Genomic DNA, 13,208 nt, shown 5'->3' on the forward strand with positions numbered 1-13,208 from the left:
CGAACGAGGTATGAGTGGGGATATGAATTAAGAATAATTGAAGTTGTTTTAAATTGTCAAATATATAATACTAATCTAATTAATGACAGTAACTGCCAGAAACTTTCATAAAGCTATTCGAACTTTACGAAAGTTTCAGGGACAGATGTGACAGAGATTTCTGTCCAATGTAAATAATACACTCCTGGAAATGGAAAAAAGAACACATTGACACCGGTGTGTCAGACCCACCATACTTGCTCCGGACACTGCGAGAGGGCTGTACAAGCAATGATCACACGCACGGCACAGCGGACACACCAGGAACCGCGGTGTTGGCCGTCGAATGGCGCTAGCTGCACAGCATTTGTGCACCGCCGCCGTCAGTGTCAGCCAGTTTGCCGAGGCATACGGAGCTCCATCGCAGTCTTTAACACTGGTAGCATGCCGCGACAGCGTGGACGTTAACCGTATGTGCAGTTGACGGACTTTGAGCGAGGGCGTATAGTGGGCATGCGGGAGGCCGGGTGGACGTACCGCCGAATTGCTCAACACGTGGGGCGTGAGGTCTCCACAGTACATCGATGTTGTCGCCAGTGGTCGGCGGAAGGTGCACGTGCCCGTCGACCTGGGACCGGACCGCAGCGACGCACGGATGCACGCCAAGACCGTAGGATCCTACGCAGTGCCGTAGGGGACCGCACCGCCACTTCCCAGCAAATTAGGGACACTGTTGCTCCTGGGGTATCGGCGAGAACCATTCGCAACCGTCTCCATGAAGCTGGGCTACGGTCCCGCACACCGTTAGGCCGTCTTCCGCTCACGCCACAACATCGTGCAGCCCGCCTCCAGTTGTGTCGCGACAGGCGCGAATGGAGGGACGAATGGAGACGTGTCGTCTTCAGCGATGAGAGTCGCTTCTGCCTTGGTGCCAATGATGGTCGTATGCGTGTTTGGCGCCGTGCAGGTGTGCGCCACAATAAGGACTGCATACGACCGAGGCACACAGGGCCAACACCCGGCATCATGGTGTGGGGAGCGATCTCCTACACTGGCCGTACACCACTGGTGATCGTCGAGGGGACACTGAATAGTGCACGGTACATCCAAACCGTCATCGAACCCATCGTTCTACCATTCCTAGACCGGCAAGGGAACGTGCTGTTCCAACAGGACAATGCACGTCCGCATGTATCCCGTGCCACCCAACGTGATCTAGAAGGTGTAAGTCAACTACCCTGGCTAGCAAGATCTCCGGATCTGTCCCCCATTGAGCATGTTTGGGACTGGATGAAGCGTCGTCTCACGCGGTCTGCACGTCCAGCACGAACGCTGGTCCAACTGAGGCGCCAGGTGGAAATGGCATGGCAAGCCGTTCCACAGGACTACATCCAGCATCTCTACGATCGTCTCCATGGGAGAATAGCAGCCTGCATTGCTGCGAAAGGTGGATATACACTGTACTAGTGCCGACATTGTGCATGCTCTGTTGCCTGTGTCTATGTGCCTGTGGTTCTGTCAGTGTGATCATGTGATGTATCTGACCCCAGGAATGTGTCAATAAAGTTTCCCCTTCCTGGGACAATGAATTCACGGTGTTCTTATTTCAATTTCCAGGAGTGTATGTTTCAGTTCAATAATATTTTGTTAATTATTTGTGTTCTCAATTTTATGTCATTTCATGTTCTATAACTGAGTTTTATTAATGCCAAGTGCAAAGTCTGTATATTTGCTTGTATGACACCTTATTTGGAAATACATTACTTTTGTTGACGTTTGTGTAATATTCACATAAATTTTGTGATTTGAACCACTATGCCCAGAACGTTATAACTATCATCTATGTTTGCAATGAAAGAGAAGACAGTCTAGAGCAACAAGAGTGTGAGAGAGATGAAAGTACTCTAAGGTATGAAGAGTAAGGATGAAAGGAGAAGTTTCTTGAGACAAAGTCTGTAGTGTGATGCGTGGAGAAGAGGAAGCAGTGTAATGAGAAGAAGTTAAAGTGAAGTGGTTTTGGGGCAATTGCAGACGCAATCAAGGACTGTTTTGGAGACTGAGTAATGGCGTCATGGTAGAACGTGTTGCTGAGCTTTTAGTTGAACATTACACATATATAAAAATTACTTGAAGTGAGTGGAGATGTTTCCAGAAGGAAGAAAAGCCTATAGGAGGACTGAAGAAGAGGCTGAGTTAATTTGATATTTCAAGAGAAGTAGAGGATATAACAACTGTTAGTTAGTGGATTACATGTTCCATGGACCATTTTGCACAATAGATCATAATGATGTGCAATGAGTCATTATACATTCACATCACGAATTAATTCGTACATAGTTACATTCTGACCATTCTAAGCTTTCTTTTTTTTCCAAAAGTAAGAAGATATACGAGTTAGTAATTCCTACCCACCATCTTTTCACACTACAATAATAAAAATTCTTGTACAGATCATAAGGTTTTGTCAAGGAGAAACTTTCGCAGTTTGTTATCAAATTTTACTTTGCTGTCTGTTAGACATTTTATATCACTGGACAAGTGATAAAAGATTTTTGGAGCAGCATTGTGCACCCCTCTTTGTGCTAAAGATAATCTTAATGTGGAATAATGGCTGTCATTTTTCTTTCTGATAATATTATGTAGCTTAGCGTCCCTTATGAATTGTAGTGGGTTATTTACAACAAACTTCATGAGGTTTAAATATATCGTGAAGCAATAGTCTGAATGCCCAACACGTTAAACCGATGCCTACAAGATGATCATGGGTGAGCACCAAATATTATTCTTACAGCACGATTTTGGGCAAAGAAGACTTTTTTCCTTAAAGATGAGTTATCCAAGTACATTATTACATAAGCCATTACTGTATGAAATTATGCATGATTTTTCTAGAATGAGATTTTCGCTTTACAGCGGAGTGTGTGGTGATATGAAACTTCTTGGGAGATTAAAACTGTGTGCCAGACCGAGACTCAAATTCGAGACCTTTGCCTTTCGCAGACAGGTGCTCTACCAACTGAGCTACCAAAGCATACAGTTTTAATCTTCCAGGGAGTTTCGCATTAGCACACACTCCATTTCAGTGTGATTATCTCATTCTGGAAACATCCCCCAGGCTGTGGCTAAGCCACATCTCCACAATATCTTTTCTTCCAGGAGTTCGCAGAAGAGCTTCTGTGAAGTTTGGAAGATAGGAGATGAGGTACTGGCAGAATGGAAGCTGTGAGGACGGGTTGTGAGTTTTATGTAAATCGTAAAATGCAGAGGACCTATTACGCTGCCCTGGGGCACACCTCTCAGTTGTGAGAGCACTTGTCCGTGAAAGGCAAAGGTACCGAGTTCGAGTCTTGGTTCGGCACACAGTTTTAACCTGCCAGGAAGTTTCATACACAAGATACATAAGCTTACTGATTTGCCCCTCCCCAAAATTTGCAATGGTTCTAAGTGCAAATGTGGCAGCGCTAAATTGTTTTAGGAGTTTCAAACTGTGTTTCTTCTTCAGTTTAAATTCTAATCAATATGAACTGCTAAGAATTTAGAAATTTCGACCTTATTTATTATTTCCTCACCTTGTGTTACACTTATCATTAATTTAATACCTCTAGACGTGCAGAACTAAATATGTTGTATCTTTTTTAGAATTCATGGTGAGACCATCAGTCAAGTTTGCAGAAAACTGCCGGCCGAAAGTGGCCGTGCGGTTAAAGGCGCTGCAGTCTTGAACCGCAAGACCGCTATGGTCGCAGGTTCGAATCCTGCCTCGGGAATGGATGTTTGTGATGTCCTTAGGTTAGTTAGGTTTAACTAGTTCTAAGTTCTAGGGGACAAATGACCTCAGCAGTTGAGTCCCATAGTGCTCAGAGCCATTTGAACCATTTGCAGAAAACTAGTCAGTGACACTTTTAAGAACTTTGTTTACCATATCTTCAGTTTCTGTACGTATGCTTGGATTGATTACAATACTAGTGTCACCTGCAAAAAGAACTAGTTCTACTTGTTGTATACCAGATGGAAGAGCCTTTACATATATGAAGATTGAACCTTGGAGTACTCCTTATGTGCTTTCCCCACAGTCAGAATTATGTCCCTGAACTACATTACTTGAATTACTAATTACAACTTTCTGAATTGTTTTAGTTAGATACGACATTATCCTTTGGTTAGCTACACCATCGATCCCATAAAACATCAATTTATCTATTAGAATACTGTGATTCACACAGTTGTATGCCTTAGAGAGTTGGCAGAAAATACAAACTGGTGCCATTTTACTATTTAATGCTTGTAAAATCTGATGAGTGAACATATAAATTACATTCTCAGTAGAGCAACCCATCTGAAACTCAGATTGTGATTTGCTAAAAACACTGTTGTTGCCATGGAGAGATACTATTCTATAATACACCAGCTTCTCAAACATTTTGGAGGATGATGTCAACAGTGATACACATTGGTGATTATTGACATTTATTTTATCACCTTTCTTAAATAGGAGTTTAACAATGGCATATTTCAGTCTCTCTGGAAAAATGCCTTTAGTTAGTAATGCACTACACATTTAAAAGAAGACTAGGTTTATTACATGGGAACAAATTTTTAGTACTCTATTGGAAACACCATCAAAACCAGATGAGCTTTCATTTTCGAGAGACTGTATAATTTTCCTATTTTCAGAAGGTGAGATTCGTGACATATTCATTAGATTAAATTCTATGAAAGTTACATATTCGACATACTGCTGTGATTTTGTTCTTGAACTGTTTGTTCCTATGCTTTCTACTATATTTAAGAGATGATTATTAAATGCATTTGCCACCCAATCATTTATAGCCCTTCCATTCAGTTCGGTACTGATGTTGTCTTTTTCTGTGGCTGGTATGCTTTCTGTCGTTTCACTACATTCCATATAGCTTTAAGTCTGCTGTTGGAAGCACTGATTTCGGCATTATGCGCATGTTCCTTCACTTTTCAAACACCTTTCTTAGTAATTTTGAATAGTTAAATGGTCAATGACAGCTAGATTATTTTCAAAAATTGGAATATCTAACTGGACAGTCATTTAAATCTGTTGAACAGGAGAGGTAAGTGAACTGTGTTTTAAAAAGCGTGCGGCTATGCCTTATGAAAGGCATTTTCCGCCTGTGCAATGTAGACAAGTTAAAGATGAATGTTATTTGGATTCCATGTGAGAGAATTTAGATCAGCTTAGTTAACTCTGAGAGAATAGTAAGTGCTGGGTACACCTGAGGTAAGTGCCCAACATAAAGGTAGCATTAAGCTAAGACCTGCCACAGATACATGTATCTGAATGGATGTGCCCTGCTGGTACGCTAGTTGCACACTCTTCAAAGGGCAACGTCTGTAAAAGAGAATCATCAGCAGTAATACATGAGTACAAAAACAATAATTTATTAAAGGCATATACCGTCAGCTGGGGTAACATTGGCACTTTGTTGGTATCACTGTCCCAGAGAAAAAAAAAATGTTTCTGTGCCATGCAGCTCATACATACATCAACATGTATTCTGTCCCTGCTGCACTGTTACTGTAATTCACGTATCTGCTGCTGCAGCAGCACTTGTTATGTGACACTTCTGCCAGTCGAGGTAGAATAGCAGTGTTCCAACTTTCATCTGTTTGTCATGAATTTAATTTTAAATTTTGGTGTAAAGACGAAACTTCTAATGCTTCGTTTTATTATGAAATAAACACAATATTTGGTAATGGGGTAAACTGTTTCACGTTTTGGGATAACTTTGGCCCAAATAATTTAGGCTGGAGTTTTGTTTATTTTGTCACCTACTATCATTTACCTTAAAAGTTTTTTACTATTTCAAATGGAATTATTTCCTATCAAGCTGACATATGTTCACTGTCTTACTAAATGATCTGTTGAAGGGTCTAAAAAAGGCCATTACCCATCACAAAATTTCTGCGTACAAAAAGCGTGAAAGTGTTCCACTAAACAGGCAGCAGGTGTTTGCCAATGAACAAAACTGAAGCGACATGGTAGGAGAGGCATTCTTAGAAGAACCAAAGAAAAAAGAGGTGTTTTTTTAACATTCTCAGTTGATGCTAAGAAGGTGTAATACTGGGAGAATGTTGCGCAAAATACACGAATCGAAAAACGGGTATAAAATGAACGTATTTTCTGTTGCAGCAGTAGACAGCTTAGCGTAATCAGTTTTATTAACATTCAAATTGCGTTGTGCTTTTGAAACGATTGATTTAATAAAAATAAAGCAAATAGTGTTTTCCTTGATCATTTTATCTCTATAAATTTTAGTTATGTAACTCAGCTTTTGGAAGCAAACAATTCATTGAACTTAGGTAGCAACTGGCTAAACATACGATCATTCTTATTTGACCGAACATTGGTGCAGTGCATTTTTTTAGGTTACTGTGAACAGATTTCAACATCTAGATCAAAGTTATCACAAGTAAAAGTAATATTTCCTCAAGTTTTTTGGAAAAAAATATTTCAGGCAGAAACAGTTTCGAAAATATGAGAATACCGCATGAGATACAGATTCTTGAAAAATTGTTACATTGCAGTGTACCAGCATCCTATCCACTAATCAGAGCTTTACATGTCAAAGAAAATGAAAAGATGAGCCAATGTTGCCCCAGTTGACAGTAAATACGAAAGTGGATACTCAGCTTTTGCTTTGTGAGGTAGCATGGCACTGATGAGCTTTTAACACGACTGCCAGATGTGCTATGTTACGACGACGTTGCCTCTCTTCGATCCAATAAGTTAACAATATATTTATTTCATTTACTGATAGTTCGAGGAAGCGAATAATTGTGGATTCGATTAAGAACAGTAGCTGCGGTCGGATCACAAATTGTACAGTTTATTACCGAACTCATAACTGATTTCAGACACTTTTAAATATTCTCGGTTTTAGCAATATTCCACATACTAACATACGACATGAATGATTTCACATTTAAACCTTAAAGTGAACATAACGCGGCAGGAATAATTATACCTGAAGCAAATTCGGAAGTACGTCCGAACAATGCCGGTACTCGCTTCGTCTGAACACCACTCCCCTCCTGGCACTGACTTCAGCGGCGGGCTGAGCACTAGTGCCAAGCAACAACAATCACTACCGCTAACAGCATTTTCAGTCGGCAACGATTACTCTGCAATGCCGGACTCGGCTAATCCAACGGTAGTTGGATTAACACAGTGGTTCCCAACCTTTCCGACACCATTACCCGTTAGTGAATTCAGATATTAACTAGTACCTCTACGCCCCCGCCCCCTCTCTTCATCACCAACAGAACTAAACTCTAAGTTGAAAATGAATTTTCTTTGAACACTTTTATTTTTAAAATGGTGAAAGATAAATGCTAGTTACTTTTTGCAGATGTTTTACTAAACAACTAACTTGAGTCAACGAAACAATTAATACTACTTATTTATAACAAGTCTTTTTCCATTTAGAATAATGAAGCAACTGTCAATGTATCAAGAGCACTGCCTGCAATTCCTTCTCAGAAAGCTAAGCTTACTATCCATACGGAGGATATACACTGACTGGACACCTTATTTCTCAACTATTGAAACCAGAATAATTCAGAATTCATTGTGTCCGATCACTGCGACTAATAATAATAGTGTACAATGTAGTCCGCGCCCATAGCTGAGTGGTCAGCAGGGCAGTCTGTCACGGCAAGGGGCCCGGGTTCGATTCCCGGCTGGGTCGGAGATGTTCTCCGCTCAGGGACTGGGTGTTGTGTTGTCCTCATTATCATTTCATCGTCATCAGTGGAAGGCAACGGGAAACCACCTCTGGAATCACTTCCCTAGACGCTCATGCGGTGGACCTCTCTGACGAGGCTTCCCCATGACAAGACCTGCCGCAAGGCAGAACACAAAGTTTTTTTTCGTACAATGTATGTGTGTAGTGAGTGACTATGTGAGGAAGGCGTTTATACATTTATTTGACAAGCTGTAACCTCCACTACATTTTGTGACACATTAATTCTATCGTTTGCAGGTAAACTGCTTATTAGCAACATTAGTAATCAGTACTTCAGGTTTACGAAGTAATGACAATAGTAATCATTTAAAAAGAATGCTTTTCTACATCTACATATATACTCCAATAGCTCCCAAGTCATATGCCCCCCCCCCCCCCCCCCCCTCTGTTCCACTGTCTCAACACCTCAGTACGAGCTCTTATTTCCCTTATCTTTGAATCGTGATCATTGCGCGATTTGAAAGTTGGTGGTAATAATATATGCTCTACGTTCTCGGTGAAGATCGGATTTCGGAATTTAGTGAGCAGCCCCTTCTGTTTAGCGCGCCGTCTATCTGCAAGTGTGTCCCACTTCAAACTTTCTATGAGATTTGTAACGCTCTCGCGATGGCTAAGTCACTAATCTTACCGCTCTTCCTTGGACCTTCTCAATCTCTTGAATCAGACCCAACTGGTAAAGGTCCCATATAGACGAACAATACTCCAAGACTGGACGAACTAACGTATTGTAAGCTATTTCCTTTGTTGAAGGACTGCATCGCTTCAGGATTCTACCAATAAACCGCAATCTAGAGTTCACCTTACCCATTACTTGTTTAATCTGATCATTCCATTTAAGATCATTTCATATAGTCACACCCACATACTTGACGGACATTACCGCTTCCAAAGACTGGGAATTTATTTTGTACTCGTACATTAATGGGGATTTATGCCTTGTTAAACGCAGTATGTTACACTTACTAATATTGAGAGATAACTGCCAGTTATTACACCATGCATTTATTTTCTGCAAATCTTCATTGGTTTGTTCATTACTTTCGTGTGATACTACTTTTCTGTAGACTACAGCATCATTGGCAAACAGTCTAAGACCGCTGTCAATACCATCAACCAGATATCGTTTATGTAAATCGTAAAATGCAGAGGACCTATTACGCTGCCCTGGGGCACACCTGATGTTACGCTTGTTCCTGTTGAAGTCACCCCGTTCAGGACGACATACTGCTCCCTGTCTGTTAGAAAACTTTCTAAAAAAATGGCTCTGAGCACTATGGGACTCAACTGCTGAGGTCATTAGTCCCCTAGAACTTAGAACTAGTTAAACCTAACTAACCTAAGGACATCACAAACATCCATGCCCGAGGCAGGATTCGAACCTGCGACCGTAGCGGTCTTGCGGTTCCAGACTGCAGCGCCTTTAACCGCACGGCCACTTCGGCCGGCAGCAAACTTTCTATCCAACCGCATATATAATCGGATAGACCGTAAGGGCACATCTTTTGTAGCAAGCGACCGTGCGGAACTGAGTCGAACGCCTTTCGAAAGTCGAGAAATATGGCATCAGCCTGGGAGCCTGTATCTAGAGCCTGTTGTATATCATGCACAAAGAGGGCCAGCTGTGTCTCGCATGACCGCTGTTTCCTAAAACCGTGCTGGTTTCTGCAGATGAGTTTCTCAGAGTCTAGAAAGGTCATTTGTTTCGGGGCCTTCTTGTGTATACCCCTCAGGAAATTTCATTTTACCCCTCATGTGGTAATTACCCCAGGGTTGGAACCAAAGTAGCAAAGTATCTGCGGTGAAGCACATTAATAGCTTTACGACCCAAGTTCACAATGAGTGACAAGTATATCGATAAGGGAGGATGCAGGGTCGTCACAAACTCAATCTAACCTAACACAGTAGGGACATCTGTCTAATAGAATTCAGAGAGTACAAGTTCAGTCTCTCAGTAAGCAAACACCTTAACTACAACTTGGGTAATGTTAAGATACTCGGCATACACTGTAGGCAACTGTAGAGAACTGCAGCAATGTCTGCTGATGTCTGTTGGGTGGATGCCGAGTCATGACTGTCCGACAACTGCTGGAACGGGAACTGAAATGTGCCGAGTGTCGGCGTGCGGTAGCTTAATTTGTGTGCTCAGTATGCGAACGTCATCATGTGAACTATTTAGCGGATACATCAAGTAGCATAGGGTTCCAGTAATCTCTGTGGTGGCAGACGTAAGTATTGACTGATGAATGGCCTATTTGAAAGACTTGTAGCGGAGGCACAAAACAGTTCCTCGTATGTGCTCCCTCCAGGATGCGGCTGTCGATACTATATGTTAGGAACCACTCTGTTACTGTCTGACGACAGTGCTTTGTGCCACGTCTGGTGGACTCGCCGCTAACGTTCGTGTTTAAACTAACACATTTCGAATGAATCCCGCGCAGGGGTTTTCCCTCGAGAATGTACAACATTCCTTGCCGTTTGGATTATTTCTGGAGCCTCAATTTTAGTGGACATGATTTTCAGTGTCACCATCATCATCTTCCTTTCAACGAGTAGGCTATTACTTGTTCCGAACTTACAAACAAATCATCCCTATCTTTTTATGATCTTCCCATTCAGCTTGTAGTCCAGGATTTTTGTGGAATTCCGTTACCTGGCAGTTGCTTGAGATGTTGTTCCCAGTCTTCATTCATGTTGAAAATATTTAAATCTTTTCTAATATTTTCATTTCCAATCATGTCCCTTCTTGTGCAGTCCTTCGTCTTCCTTAGGAATCTCATCTCTACTTTCTGAATTTTGTTTTCTAGGTTTTTTTCTGATAACACAGCTGTCACTTTCATTGAATAACACAGGAACCGCCATTACTTTATACAGTTTCATATTATGGTCTCCTTTTGTACTCCATGGCCCAATGTTCTGCTAATTGTGCCGCAGACAGCTTAGAATTTATGTATTTTATTTTAAGTATGAGTCAAAAGCAAAAGTTATAGCATTGCCTAAATGAGAGATTTGAGAGACTTATTCTAAAACCGAATTATTCAAAACAATTTTTGATCTGACAGGATATTTTCCTCGGAATGCCATTATTTCCGTTCTATTACTAGAAATTTAGAGTTGTATTTCTTCCATATTTCGTTCAACTGTATACTGATCTTTGGAGGTCATCTTCATTCTTTAGAATAATAACGATATCATGTGCAAACAAAAGTACATTCAGATTTTGCGCATTCTTTAGCTTAATGACTTTATTTACTATACGTTTCCTTTTACAAAGAATAAAGTCAATGTAAATATTAAAATGGATAGGTGATAGTCCACACCCTTGTCTAAAAGTTTGGCTAAGAATTATTTCTTCTAATCGATTCCTACCTGTGTTTATTGCAATGCTTGTATGTTTGTAAAGGCTTTTCATTACCTCTATTAGGTGACAAGGATATCCACATTCAGACATAATCTTCCATGAACTATCACGGCTCACATGGTGAAAACAATTCTCAAGTTCGATTAAGTCTATATGGGTTTCTATATTAAACTCCCTCTCTTTTTCTATAATGTTTTTAATTATAAAGATATTTTCTGTGCACGAATGACCTGATCTAAAGCCAGTTTGTTCTTCTGAAGTAACAGCTTATGTGACGTTGTTCCTCATGCGGTTATTGATTATCTCTGAGTATAGTTTGTAGCCAGTGTTTAGGCGACTGATGATACAATAATTTGTACAGTCATTATGTTTCCTTTTCTTGAATAAATAAAGAACTCTTGCTGTATACCAAGCGTATCGGTTCTTGCAGTTCGTTCAGCATTTATTTAGTAATTGTAAAAGGCTTTCATCTAGTTATAACCCTCCATTTTAATTAGTTCTGCATTTATTCCATGTATTCCAGTAGCTTTTCTATTTTTCATGACTCGAAAGCCTTTGTAGCTTTCAGTGCACTTAATAAAATCAAACCATCTTGCAGCCGTCTCTGGTCAGCAGCGGCGAAAGTACCCGGAAATCACATCGTCCATCATTCTGCTACCAGAAACTGTCGTCTACCTCAGGCAAGTCAATCGCAGACTTAACATTATTGTAAATCATTGTTCTGTATTTATGTTTTTGTTGTGTAGTATGAGCATATTAACGTGTGTAACCATACTGTCGTTCTCAAGGTGAAGAGGGTGGTATAGAGTAGGGTCAGGGATGTTCTGCTTATCAGTAAATGTTGTTATTGATTCAGTAGATGTGACGACGATACGAGCGGCGTTTTGTGGGTGTCAGAACGGTAACACAGAGTACTAGTAGAGAGTCTCAGTAAAATAGAACGAAGAGATATTACGGAGTCAATGGCTATTTGCAATTATTTGATAAGACGGTTGCGAGAGCCAAGGCAATCCTAAAATATTTTTCTCCCAAGATACGTTTGTTAGTATTTTATTTAACTTATTTATTGTTGTATTATGGCTGCCCAAAGCACTTACCTGGATCACTATTATTCAAGCAATAGGCATTTATGAAGTAAAGGAAGAAGGAAAGAAGTGCAGATACCTGAGCCAGTCCCTGGAGGACCCTGTTCGTGAACAGTACGTAGTAGCCAGCCCACGCAGACAGCGGTGTCAGGGCTGTCAGGAGGGATGAGACGAGCATGCCGAACAACATGACGGCCTTACCACCGAGTCGATCGGCGAGTACGCCTCCCGGTATGTGGCCAACCGTAAAACCGTAGTAGAATCCTGCGAGGATCTCTCCTTGCATCTGCTTGTCCCACATAAATTCCCCATCCTGCAATGTGGATACAAGTTAAAAGTTTTTTTTTGTGAAATGTTCCTTTCGTAATGTGTATTAAAACTCTAAAGTTACAAGACCAAATATGAGATCTATCTAGTATAATGTGGTCGCGTCTAAGATACCGTAACAGTTTAACTCAACTTACTGCCCATCGCAAAAAAATGTCGCCAGTATCTTGAGGAATGCAGAAGGAGTGTAATGAGCCGTCAGTTGTTTCTCCAACACAAAATAACCTATAATACTGAATTCTGCCAATTATGGAAACGAAGAAGAGGTGTTACATCACATGCATCCTACGAAATCATCAGACTTTACAAATGTGTGAATGGGTACATCCTCATCTTTGAACGACATCCTCTTTAGAGAACACAGCTTCATTGTACCCTGGGATGAAAACGTAAGGACGAAAGCAATTTCGCATGATGTGTCACTGTCAAGTAATATAGTTCGATGAAACTTGGACAATATATGGAAAGAACTGCTACAGTACAGTACAGTACAGTACAGTACAGTACAGAAGGTAACTAAAAGAAATACGCAATGACACGAACAGAGTTGACAATTTTACTCAAAGAAAATCGGATGCACAAAATTACCGGCCAATTTCACTGACATCGATTTGTTGTAGAATCATGGAACATATTCTGTGTTCAGACATAATGACATGTCTAGGCTCTGAGAAGCTCATCTGC

At 40.9% G+C, this 13,208-nt stretch overlaps 1 protein-coding gene across 1 annotated transcript in view; it reads right to left on the reverse strand.

Moving 5' to 3' along the window:
• Window positions 1-13,208, reverse strand: part of LOC126252771 (sialin-like) — a 114,587-nt gene that overhangs the window by 75,824 nt on the left and 25,555 nt on the right. The window contains exon 3 of the mRNA XM_049953698.1: window positions 12,277-12,510. Coding sequence (XP_049809655.1) covers window positions 12,277-12,510 — 234 coding nt within the window. The remainder of the gene's footprint in view (window positions 1-12,276; window positions 12,511-13,208) is intronic.

Source organism: Schistocerca nitens, chromosome 4 (assembly GCF_023898315.1).
Source record: "Schistocerca nitens isolate TAMUIC-IGC-003100 chromosome 4, iqSchNite1.1, whole genome shotgun sequence".
Classification (NCBI taxonomy): domain Eukaryota; kingdom Metazoa; phylum Arthropoda; class Insecta; order Orthoptera; family Acrididae; genus Schistocerca; species Schistocerca nitens.